At 41.5% G+C, this 12,536-nt stretch overlaps 1 protein-coding gene across 4 annotated transcripts in view; it reads right to left on the bottom strand.

The window, feature by feature from the left end:
- ROBO3 (roundabout guidance receptor 3) overlaps positions 1–12,536 on the bottom strand; it is a 2,447,731-nt gene that overhangs the window by 393,109 nt on the left and 2,042,086 nt on the right. For all 4 annotated transcript variants that reach the window (XM_044081188.1, XM_044081190.1, XM_044081189.1 and 1 more), the window contains one exon: positions 10,234–10,355. In XM_044081188.1, coding sequence (XP_043937123.1) covers positions 10,234–10,355 — 122 coding nt within the window. The remainder of the gene's footprint in view (positions 1–10,233; positions 10,356–12,536) is intronic.

Below are 12,536 nucleotides of genomic sequence, written 5' to 3'. Positions count from 1 at the left end.
TATTCATTCCCGTTTGTTTTGTGGATTAGGGGAAAAAGTAGGCAAATGAATGGACTGATTTAGGGCCACACTAGACACCACCTTGGGAATAAAGGAAGGATTGGTCCTGAGGGAAACCCTGTCTGAATGGAAGATAATGAAGGGCTCCACTGCCATGAGGGCCTGTAATTCAGACACTCTTCTTGCTGAAGTGATGGCTAGAAGGAAGGCTGTTTTCCAAGAAAGGAATTTCAACTCTGCTGTTGCAGCTGGCTTAAAGGGGGGAAGAGTGAGCTTTTCCAATACAAAGTTAAGGTCCCAGGCTGGAGTGGTGGCTCTCCTGGGGGGGTCTTAATATTTTGGCCCCAATAAGGAATTGTTTTAGCAGGGAGTGAGAAAAGAGGGGTGGCTCAGTATTATAATGTGCTGAAATGGCAGAGACATGAATTTTAATTGATGAGAAGGATAGGCCCTTGTGGAGCATTTCTGTTAAGTACTGAGGAATGTGAGGTAAACTGGGCACCATTGTGCCCATCCCCTGAGTCTGCCTCCAGGAACAGTATCTTTTCCACTTTTCAGCATAGGATTTTCTAGCACTAGGCCTCCTTGCCTCCAGAATGACATCTAGCACCTGCTTATTGAGGGATGCTATTGGAGAGCTCAAGGAATTAGCCAGTGTGCAAGGTTCAGGGTTTGAAGCTGAGGGTGCAGAATCTGGCCCACCTGCTGGGACAGCAGGGAAGGGGTCTGAGGCAGGTGCCATGGTTCCAGCAGTGTCATACTGCACAAGAGGGGGTACCAGTGCTGGCGTGGCCAGTCTGCTGCAATCAGTATTGTCCTTGGCTTGTGCCATTTGATCTTTAACAGAACCTTCGAGAGGAGAAGCAGAGGGGGAAAGGCATAAACTGAGAGGCTTTCCCAGGTAAAGGACAGGGCATCCACTTTCCAAGCTAGACTGTGGGGAGTCCTTTTGCAGAATTTGTCCAATTGGTAGTTCTGAGGGGAAGCAAACAGGTCTACCTCTGGAGTCCCCCATTTGTTCCTCAAGAGGTTGAATATTTTTGGTTCTAGTTTCCATTCATGTGGGTCCATGAGATTTCTGCTTAAGTCATCTGCCAGAGAATTCAGCTTACCTGGCAGGAATTGAGCTTGTAGGTGCACTTGGTAGCTCAAGGCTGTGTTCCACACAGCCATGGCTAGTCTGCAGAGAGGGTACAAGTGGGTTTCCTCCCTGCTTGTTTATGTACCACATAACTGTGTTGCTGTCTGTCTTTACCTATAGTTGTCCTGGAAGAATGCGGTCTTTGAAGGCTGTCAGGGAATTCTGTACAGCTAACATTTCTTTTTGATTGATATACAGGTGCATCTGTCTCGGGTTCCATTTGCCCTGAATGCACTGCCCTGCCAAGTGAACCCCCCATGCATAGTCTGATGCGTCTGTTGTTAGGGTTTGGGCGGCAGGGGGTAGAGTGAAAGGGAGCCCCTTGTTGTGGTAGTAGGCCTCTGCCCACCAAAGGAACTCTGTCTTTATACAAGGAATGATAGGAATCATTGATTCCAGGTCCTGAGAATGTTGACACCATAGGCTTTTTAGATACCATTGTAGTTTCCTCATATGCAGTCTTGCATACGGAATTAGTAGAATGCAAGAGGCCATGAACCCCGGGGCTTGCAGAATTTTCCTTGCAGATAACTGGGGTTTTGTGGCCAATAGTTTGAAATAGGTTGTCAAATAAACTTGTTTCTACAGAGTGAGGAAAACCATCTGGGAAGTTGTGTTCAAGCTTGCTCCCAGGAATACAATCTGCTGGCAGGGTACTAGGTGAGATTTCTTTTCGTTTATGGTGTACCCCAGTGAGGTTAGAAGTTTCTTTACGAATGCCAGATGTTGCAATAGCAAGTCCTGGCTTTCTGCCTGAATCAGACAATCGTCCAAGTATGGGTACATTTGAATATTTCTTTGCCTGCAAAATGCAATGGCTGGAGTTAGACACTTTGTGAATACCCAGGGTGCAGTACATAAGCCAAAGGGAAGTGAAAAGAACTGATGGTGCATGGAGCCTACCCTGAAGTGTAGGTATTTCCTGCAATATTCCCTTATTGGAATGTACAGATAAGTTTCCTTTAAGTCTAAGGTTGTCAGCCAGACATCTTTGCCTAGCATAGGAGGAAGCTGTTGAAGTGTTAGCATTTTGAATTTTGGAATTACCAGAAAGGTGTTTAGAATAGAGAGGTCCAAGATAGGATGCCAGGAGCTGTCTTTTCTGGGTACCAGGAAAAGTCTTGAATAAAAACCTTGTCCCCTTTGTTCTGCTGGGACAGGCTGAATAGCCCTGATACTTAGAAGAGAGAGAACCTGCTGTTGGGCCTCTGCCCACTGATTTAGGAGTAGGTCTGACCAACCGTTTGGGGTTGGTAGTGTGTGGAAGTGGAATCTGTATCCTTGGGAAACTATGTTCAAAACCCCATTTGTCCTGGGTAATGTGTTCCCAGTTTTTTGCATGCAGGGCGAGCTTTCCTCCTAAGGGAGCAGGCAGTTGAGCAGGGCTTGGAAGGTTTAAGGTTAAGTCATTGTGCCATTTTTCCATAGGGGGTGGCTTACTACTCCTTGCATTGGAAGTGGGAGCGCCCACTGCTTAGGTCTGTGTGCAGCCTGAGACCTTAACCTAGGTGGTCTGCAGTTCCTGGGTTTGGACTGAGAGGGCCTGGAAGAGACTGGAAAGGACCAATTCTTTGAAGGCCAATGCCTACTAAATCTGGGAGGCTATACTTGTAGGAAATCTTTAACAGTTTGCATAGATTTAGCTTTTTCCTCCATCCTTTTGAGGATTTCTGCTTTGTTACCAAAAAGGTGGTCTTGGTTTAAGGGAGCATCCAGTAATTTAGCTTTAACATGATCTGGCAAGTTTTGTTCCTTAAGCCAAGCATGCTTTCTAAGTACAGACCCAGTGACAGCAGCCCTGCAAGATGCTTCTAAAGCATCAAAACCACATTGCAAAGTATGTTTACCAACTTGTTCTGCAGAATTCATTAAATCCTGTAATTCTTTGTGTTCAGCACAGTCAGGAATCAACATCATTTTCTGTTTAAGTAGTCCCATAATATGCTGCTGATACTTTACATATGAAATTGGCAATTTAAAGCCCTAATGGCCAAAGTAGCAGAAGTGTATACCTTCTTACCTCATTTGTCTAAGGCTCTAGAATCTCTATCAGAAGGGGTAGGACTTTTGACAGCAGTATCCTTAATGCCTTTTGGTCCTTGGGAAATGGTCTCTGGATTCGCAGTAGGATTCTTGAAGTGGAACTTGAGAGAGTCAGGTACTCTGTAATACCTGTCAAGTTTTCTGGGAGCTGGAGGTAAAGTGTCTTGGGAAAGGGTAGATTCCAAGAAAGCATCATCTACAATGTCCAGAACAGGAGGGATAGCTAAAGGCCTGTGTTGGGGAAGGAGTAAGAATTCCCTAAGTCTCTTTTTGGAGTCAGCACTGCTAGTAATGAATCAGAGGAGGTCTTCTCGTAAACACGATTTATTCAGTAAAATCCAAAATACGATGAAAACAGTAAAAAAACCGTATACAATAAAAAGATTAATAATATATTTAATAAAATGTTTTATATTACTTTATACCATCACAATACATACAGATTTATATGTACTTATATTTTATGTATTAATAGGCAATAGATAACTTGAATATTACATTAAGTTATTTTATATTATATAGTTTTTTTCAGCTTATTTTTGTTTATTTTTGATTATTTGATACATAGTCTAGTTCATAGTAGCGAATAAGTATAGATAATGGTATATAGATCTTGACCATTTTATGTTTCAAATTTTCAAATTATTAATATTTAAGTTAGTATCAACTTTTTTACACATACACATACACATACACATACACATATATATATAGATCAGGTTATGGTGTTTCAGTAACAAATAGTATTATTATTAGTAGTATTATATTAATTACAACATTCATAGTATACATTTATACATTAGTACAACATCTAGACATTTCTCACAACATCTATCAACTATATGAATTTATTATATGCATTTGACAAGTTGATAGCCCCTTAGTTGTGGCTACTGTATGTAGGGCCAACATGCAGACACGGATATATTTGGTGGATAGATTGGTTACCACCTTAATTGAAATGTTTGCCTGTGAGTCCAATTTCTTTAGGACAACAACTGCTTTGATTTCTAACAGCAATAAGTAACTGTCTCTTTAAATATGGTTGAAATGTACTCAAATTATAGTTTGGCGCGGTTTTTCAACCGCTGATTTTAAGAGCATTTAAGCACTTTCTTTTTAAATGTTTTTTAGTTCTGAGGAAGACTGGTTGTTGGATCAACTCAGTATATACATGTGAAAAGTTATTCAGTGTTCTTTTTTACTGTTTTCATCGTATTTTGGATTTTACTGAATAAATCGAAGACCTCCTCTGATTCATTACTAGCAGTCCTGTTATTGATTCCGACGAGCAACGTATTTTCCCAGCTCTTTCCTGCAGCGTTCCTTTTGGTGGATATACAGCAGTTTGGATTTGTGTTCGTGTTCTTGTTCTTTTTGGAGTCAGAGTAATCCTGGCTTTCCCGGCAGAAATGCTCCCTAAGAGTGTTCAAGGTTTCACTGAAAGAAAAATCTTCTGGAGGGGAAGGAGAGGGAATGGAATCCTCTGCATCAGAATCCTCATAGGTAGATAAGAGTATGTCCTGGTAGTCAGAAGGAACAGATATATCAGATTCCTGATCAGAAAAATCAGTAGAAAAATCAGTTCTAGGTCTCTTAGAGGGGGAAGGCTGGCTTCCCCTAATTAAGGTAATAAGGTCTTCAGCCATTCTAAGCATTTGTTTTTTAGGCATATGGGCATGAGCCTGCAGTTTGGTCGTCGGTTTTCTAGGCGTGGTGTGAGTTGTAGGCCTGGATGAAGATGGTGGCGTCGGTTTAAAATGCAAGTCTGTAGGCCTGAATACACCCTCAGAAGCCAGTGCCTGCACAGCGGCTCCGGACCCATCCAAGGTAGAGACATCCACAGGTTCCATAGTCAAAGAAGCATCTTGCCGAATGGGTCTCAATAGAGGCTTGCAAATCTGAAGTAGTGGGTATCGGGGGTACCTCACTGAGTTCCGGTGGACTGGCAACTAGCTTAACCGAAGTGTCGTCGGCAGTTTTGGACCTATACGGTCTGTCTTTGTCTTTATCCTAATGTTTTTTTGGAAGATCGGTAGTCAGATTGCTTAACAAAGCCATTTCAGAGTACTGAGACTGAGTACAAAAGTAATTTGCTGCAAAGATAGCCCGACAATGAATAGTTTGGGGGTTGAAGAAGGCACCAATCCCTCAGAGCCACACGCTCCAGGGATCTAAACCTTGTCATCACAATAAACAAAACATGCTGGAGGGATAGGTTCCTGACCCAGAGACTCCCCAGACTCTGGAATAGATTGCCCATACATGTCAAGCAGAGTGCCTCTTTGGTCCTCTTCAAAAGGAACCTTGACGATTGGATGGGAGAAAAGAAAATCACCCCGGGGATCACGTCAGTCACCCTGCTAGACAGGGGTCCAGGGAAGTAAATAGTGTGGGAAGAAATAGCCAGGGAATTGTTATGGCTAGGCTTGTATAGGCCCTAGGGCTGATAGCCTAGTACAAACCTATGAACCTATAAGCTAGGGACGTTGTGGTCTGAGCCTAAACAGGGGATGCAGTACAAATGAAAATCTCTATGAGGTATTTACTTTCCACAGGTAAGACAATTGTTAACTTTTACTGACAATGGATCCCCAATGGGGTACTTATCTTTTTTGAAGACTTCGGATCTGAAACTCAAAAACGAAAACTTCAGGAGTTGGTCGACCAGCACTTGCGAACTGCTTCTGCTTTGGGCACCGCACAGCAAGAAAGACTGATGTAATGGTGTCGGCTGCATGTTTTATATGGCTGCATGTTTTATACCCCTGACGACCTGACGTCATGGAAGAAGAGACAGCATCCGATGCAGGAATCCGAAGACTCTGGTATTCAGGCCGGCTGAGGGCTACCTGCAGGCAGATAACCCAAATTTGATGACTGCAACAGTGAAACACGAAGAACATCAGTAACAGACCTTCCAATCTCATAGGGTAACATATGAAGGACATATCAGAGAGTTTCTTTATTAGACACCACCAGGCCTCCCACATTGGGCTGTGTGTTTGGACAGGTCCATGCTAAAGGGACAATACATTCTATTAAAGGCCTGATCAGAGAGTAGCAGCAAGGGATGATTACTTCTTTTAATCTGGGGGATGCCTTTAGTGATTATTAACACCAGACAGATGACTTTTCTAATGGTAGGTGACATATGGTAGACAACAGAGAGTGCATTACCTACAAACATGCCTAGATCTCTGAAAAACAGCATCAACATTAATGGAAGGTCTTATTAATGTTGTAGGTGCAGGGTAGTCATGCTTCAGAAAGAGTAAGATCCTGCATGTCTTGACGTTAAACATTAGGTTGAGATCTTTTCTAAGAGGAATTAGTGTGAAGATTCTGCAGGATATGTTTGCAGTCATTTTTGAATTTGTTAGCCAGAGCCCATTGACATTAGCCTGAGAATCAGAAAAGTATAACTCAAATAGGAGCAGACACAACATGTAGTCCTGTGGCATGGTACTTGTGATAAAACATTTTGGAGAAACTGTGCCACTACGACTCACCATAAGGGTTTTTTCCATGGGCTGTTTGCAGTCCAGAAGGATACACTGAGGCCAACATTAAGTTTGCAGCTCATACTTGTGATACTAGAGAGTGTAGGATGGTGTCAAGGGTTATTGTTCAGTCAAGATAATCTGTGTGCACTGCTTTATCAATACCCAGTGCTTCAGCCATCTTCTCAAGAAGCTCACTAGCTTCAGTAGGTGGGGTTTATCCCACCAAAGCCAAACTGATTGGTTGGGGTGGATGGATTGTAGATAACCTAAATTACTATTTATGAGCCCCATTATAATTTGCCCTCCACTTTGCAGATAAGACTGGACAGACTACTAGGTCTTCATTTTCCGGGGGTGGTGTTTGGCCAACCTTGTGTAGGGACTGCACAGTGGCCCTTCTCCAAGCTTCAGTCAGACATCCACTGGAAAGGATGAGGTTAAATAGACTTATGATCAGTACTGGTTAAGGAGACTGCAAGGTAAATGTTGGGCCAAGTGGAGATACTGTTTTTGGTCTTTAAGAGGTAATTCAGGACTTGTTCTGAGGTAATTATGGAGATGTCATGGGTGAGGTTGTAATGGATGTAAGGAGTGAGGTAAGAGTTGGGTGGAACTGGAACTGAAATTATCTATAAGTACCTTGGCGATGGTTTGGGATTTGAGAAAGTAGAATCAGTAATTATCACCTCAGCACAATCTTGGACATTGTTACAGAAATTAAAGTTGTAGTATTTAGTTTGTACTTTGCTGTGCAGGATTTTAATCTTTCTTCTGAGCTCTTTACAGACATTACAGAATTAGGGGATTAAGGTTTGTTTCTTCAGGCTATGCGTTTCTTCTTGTGATATTTTTTTACAGCATGACTCCATCACAGTAGCTTATTTCTACACGTCCCATCATACGTGTTGCAGACTGGGCCTGATGCTTCTATGCAGACATTCAGGTAGGAATAAAAGTCTGTGGTATAAGCAGCTGCTATGGTGACTGGGTCCTCAAGGTAGGAGAGCATCCTTTAAATTTTATAATGGTATCTGGTAGAGTAAGGAGATTGACCTTAGAGAATTCCCAAAAAACACTGGCATTTGCTGCAGATTTGGGCTGGGTTCTAAGGGAAGCGAAGTCCAAGTGGTCTGATTGGACTCTTCAAGGGAAGAAGTTTGATGCAGAACTAATAAGTTGTTGAGAATGATGATGAGAGGTCTGTGGCCCTAGTGGAGGAAGGCACTATCTAAACAAGGGAAACAGAGGTAATAAAGATTTGAAATGCTGTATATATTTGTTGGTGGTGGGTTATGTTTACCATTTAATAGATGGGTAGTTGAAGTAACTCAGAATAACTGTGCTCAGTTAAGTAGTTAAGGGTACAAGTTGGTCTAGGAAGATAACGTATAAAAGAAGACTTAAATGTGGTTGCGGTGATATGGTAATTTTGATTTATTTAGTGATACTATGATATCTAGGAGTTCAAAGTCATTATTCTGCTGGATTTGCAATGAGGTAAGAAGTTCTTTAGTTCGGTTTACTGCTCGGGTGCCTTCTATGCAGAGTCTGCATGCCCTTCCTGCATTTGCATGGGTTTTGCCTGGATGTTCCAAGTTTCCTGCCACACTCTGAAGACATGCTGTAGGTAGATCAAGAACTCTACAATGGACACTGCATGCAGCCCTGTTACATGCCACATGTGGGTGTGTAACATGGAAGGAAGATTGGCCAGTCTACTACCATTTACACCCTTTGTCTTGTAAATTTCATGGGTAGTGGTGTCTGTCTGCATGGTCACTCTATGAGCCAGCTGCAACTCATGACAGAGAAAGACAGTCAGACAATGGGGTTTTAAATCAATATGCCCCCGCCATCACCAGAAGGTATGAATGATGGATAGGTACTAAATTCATGTAAAGTGGGAGTGTTTTCATAACAATGGAACTGGTTCTGGTGAATACAACAGTGCCAGGTTAACAACAGCCTGATGTTTCCCAAAAAGACAATACAGATGTAGAAAATATTTTAAATGATATGTGAAAATCCTACATAGAGTGGTGCAACTCATTCCCTGTGAAACAGGCAGGACCTGCCTACTGCCTCCGCCAGTGCTGTCATCTTAGGTTTCTCCCTGGAATTACACCAATAATGTAGTCAGTTATTGAAGTTAGTTACTCATCTGTGGTGATAACAGCATGATACTCTATCATGTCATCTCCCCCAAGATGGGCCACCTAAGATCATTCACTCTCACATGGGCAACAATCTGATCATATGCATATTTAGGGGACAATTATTTAAAGACGTGTGATTCCAGAATCTTAACGCCTGAAAAACAGCTGACCATCATCTTGTCTATGCTCTGCCTGGTGATGCAATGTCTGTGTTTTTGACAACTGAGTAATTTATAACGAGGATACTGTCTTGGGCAGTGGCATGTTCAAACAGTCTGAGGGGTGATCTTTGCTTGAGATAGGATTGGTGGATGCAGGCATCTGTGTAGTGTTTTTAGAGACGGTAGAAGCAGCTAAGGAGGTAGAGATGCGAATATGTGGGTGAGGTCTCTGCCTGTGTGAGCCATAGGAAGGGGGGTAATTTCTGTTGGACCTTTGTATATGTGGGTTGTACTTCAGTGTTGAGTAGTGGGAGTATGACATATACATGCAGTGTACAGCACACAGCAGACCGTATACATATACATCCTACACAGAGAGGCTAGCCTCTCACATATGGTGTGTGAGTGGGATAGCAATAAATGGTTCAGGCCACATGAGAGAGAGACAGTGTGTGTATATGTTTGTATAAGGCAGCTGCTACACTTGTTCAAGATCACACAGTAGGCTATTGACGGCTGAGGGAATCAATCCCTGTACCACAGGAAGTACAACTCACAGCCTTAACCATCTGCATCAACTGCCAGACATAAGGCAGATTGAGAAAAAGAGATATACCAACTTCCAAGCTTAGTACAGTATACACTGATATTTATTTATATATCTATCCTCATTTATCCTTTGTTGACTGGGTTCGTCCCACTCGGCTAGTGGCTTTTTTTCATGGGTGACCCGAGGTAATATTTATATTTCAATGTGGAATTTAGCCTTGGCATTGGGGAATTTACCTACTCTTTTCAACAGCTGCCATGGGATCTTTTATATCCAACTGAGCCTTTACCAACTCAAGTAGATGGGACTTCAGTTTAACATCTCATCCAAAAAAATGACACACAAGAGTGCAGCTCCCCAGCTATGGTGCACTGTAATGTCAGCAATCCAGTCATCTGAAGCGGGACTAGAGTCCACAGCCTTCTAGTCTTCCAGCACCAAAGGTGACTGTGCTACCTGTTGCATCACTGACACTGCTACATTTTGTGCATGCACTAAAACAGACCACCTATGACTGCAGTCTCTTTGATGAGATTTTACAAAATAGTAACCAGGATTCAGTGAACTATTATACCCAAATACAGTCCAGCAAACAAATCAGTACAGTGTTTATTACCAGGTAGTGAGGGTCTTTTTTTTAAAAAGAATAGTTATTTCTAACTTTTGCTGTACTTACTGTCCAAGAGACCTGTACACTAGATGAAGATAGGACAACTGGATTCTGCAACTGTACAGCAACCGCTCCAAGTTCCTTTTGGACTTGTATATGATTGACACCCTCTCCTGTGGGACTGACATCTGAAAAAGGGATGACAAACAAAATGAGGGATTCATAACAATATACTGCCAGCATCAACATCAACTTCACTAACATCAGACAAGTAATATTGATTTCATTAATTGCATCAACAAAAAAATTTAAAAGGATTTATGGAGGGAAACCTCTCTGCCATTCCTTTACCCAAATGTACTAACTCCACAGTTGCACAACTGTAGGGCAAGTCAAATGTCTTGCAGCAAAAACAGCCATCTCAGTACATCAGCAATGGACTTTCCATACAAAAGGAAAAAAAATCAAACCAAAATTATTTAAAAAGCACTTTTGAGCAATAGGTCTTACACTTGAAGGAAAATGAAATTAAATGAAATGTTATAATACAATCATAAAAATGAAAACTAACATAAATAGTAACCTAGCAGACATTCACAAAGCCATTAACTACTGTTAAAATGGGATCTTTACATTCCTGTTTTGTTTTTTAGTTTCAGTTCAATAAAAAGTAATGGAGATATTGGGTATAAATTTGTGATTAACCAATACAGAATGCAGCAATGGCATAATGTAGTTCTAAAAGTGAGAAATATTTGTATGTTCTAGAGGACATATAAGTTGGTGTACAAGAAAAATATATTTATTTAATTCTGTCTCATTAGGAAAAATTGCATTTTTAGCAATTATGTTTATAGCGCCTGCAAAGTATGAAAAAGAAGTAATGTTGATTGTACTATTTTTTATATGGGGATGAAGATCAAACCCAGTGAAAAAAGGGGGATTATATGTCAAGGAAGAGGAAGGAGATTAGGATTATTTAAATCCAGTTGAACCTTTAGCATCACTGAATTTATATAAGGTATTGACATGGTTAAAAGAATCTGCGGTGGTGGTGCTGTGGTTGCGTTGTCGCCTCACAGCAAGATGTTGTCCCGTTCGATTCTCAGCTAGAGCGTCTTCTGTGTGGAGGCATACGTGAATGGGGCGTGCCTTCATTGAAGGTTGTGCATCAGGGCTGGTAACCCAGTACGTAAAAATCCACTACCAATCATTAGCAGACCGGAGTTCCACTGTGGTGACCCCTAGCCGGGAAAAAGCCGAAAGACACAAATTGACATGGTTAAAAGAAGTTACTAAATCTTTGATAAGTGTAATAATGAGAGAAAAGTACAAGGGGATACAGGAAATGATAAGCACATTAAAAAGATAGAAAGGATATGTGAATGAGGAAATTAAACTGTGTCAAGACAAGATTTTATTAAGGGAAACAAATGCAAATAATAAAGAAAAAAACAGGAAAGAATGGTATATACAAATATAATGAATAAATATTACTGTCTATATCCATTAAAGCCATTCGAGAATGAGAAAAGGAAAGCCATATAGGTGAGATATGGATGACATAAAGAAGTTTTGTACTCACCATAACATTCCATCTGAGTAGTTAGACATATTGTAGAGTGGGACCCATTTAAACAGTGTGGTAGATCTCGCTTGCTTACCTGATACCTTAACATATAACTGATACAAGGTTGTTTTTTGTAATCCCTAGTGTGTTTTATTAGCAGCCTAACTTAACCACCTAATGCAATGTGTCTTAATAAGTCTATGTACTGACCTGTTCTTTGTTTCAAGGCATATTAACTAGCTAAGTGATACATACTGCATTGACTAATTTATGTTTTTCCCCTTTTTTTTCTCTCTCTACCTATAACCCTATCAGACTGTACACCTGGGTTCCTGTCCTTCCCTAGCCAAAGAAGCCCCGTGGACATCATTTTAAGCACCATTCCTGAATAGGATTTTACATTCTCCCACATAAGACTGGCTTCCCAGAGTTGACCGTTTTGGAAGTATGGCCTACTCTTGTACTGCTTAACACTACTGTCCAGGGTATATTTGCTCCCCTACCAGGCTTATCAGCAGCCCCCCCCCCCCAAAGTCTATCTTTAAATCCTTTCTCCTTCCCTCCTCTCCTCGGCCTTTGTCCTTGAGGAACCTCTCTCTCTACCCTGAGCTTATTTTGTCTTGGCAAACTCCCTGCTTGCTCTGTCTGATATCCTTCCTGCCCTTGCCACTAGGTGGCACCCTTCACACTACTGACCCTATAACCAGTTTTTTTTGGCTATTCTACTACAACTTACACTGACATTTCCAGTCCATATTTTGACCTCTGCCTTTTGCTACTTCCCTCACGCCTGACTCCT

This window comes from Protopterus annectens, chromosome 8.part0 (genome assembly GCF_019279795.1).
Source record: "Protopterus annectens isolate FY-2018-M chromosome 8.part0, PAN1.0, whole genome shotgun sequence".
NCBI classification, from domain to species: Eukaryota; Metazoa; Chordata; order Ceratodontiformes; family Protopteridae; genus Protopterus; species Protopterus annectens.
This window is presented reverse-complemented; position numbering and strand designations above follow the sequence as displayed.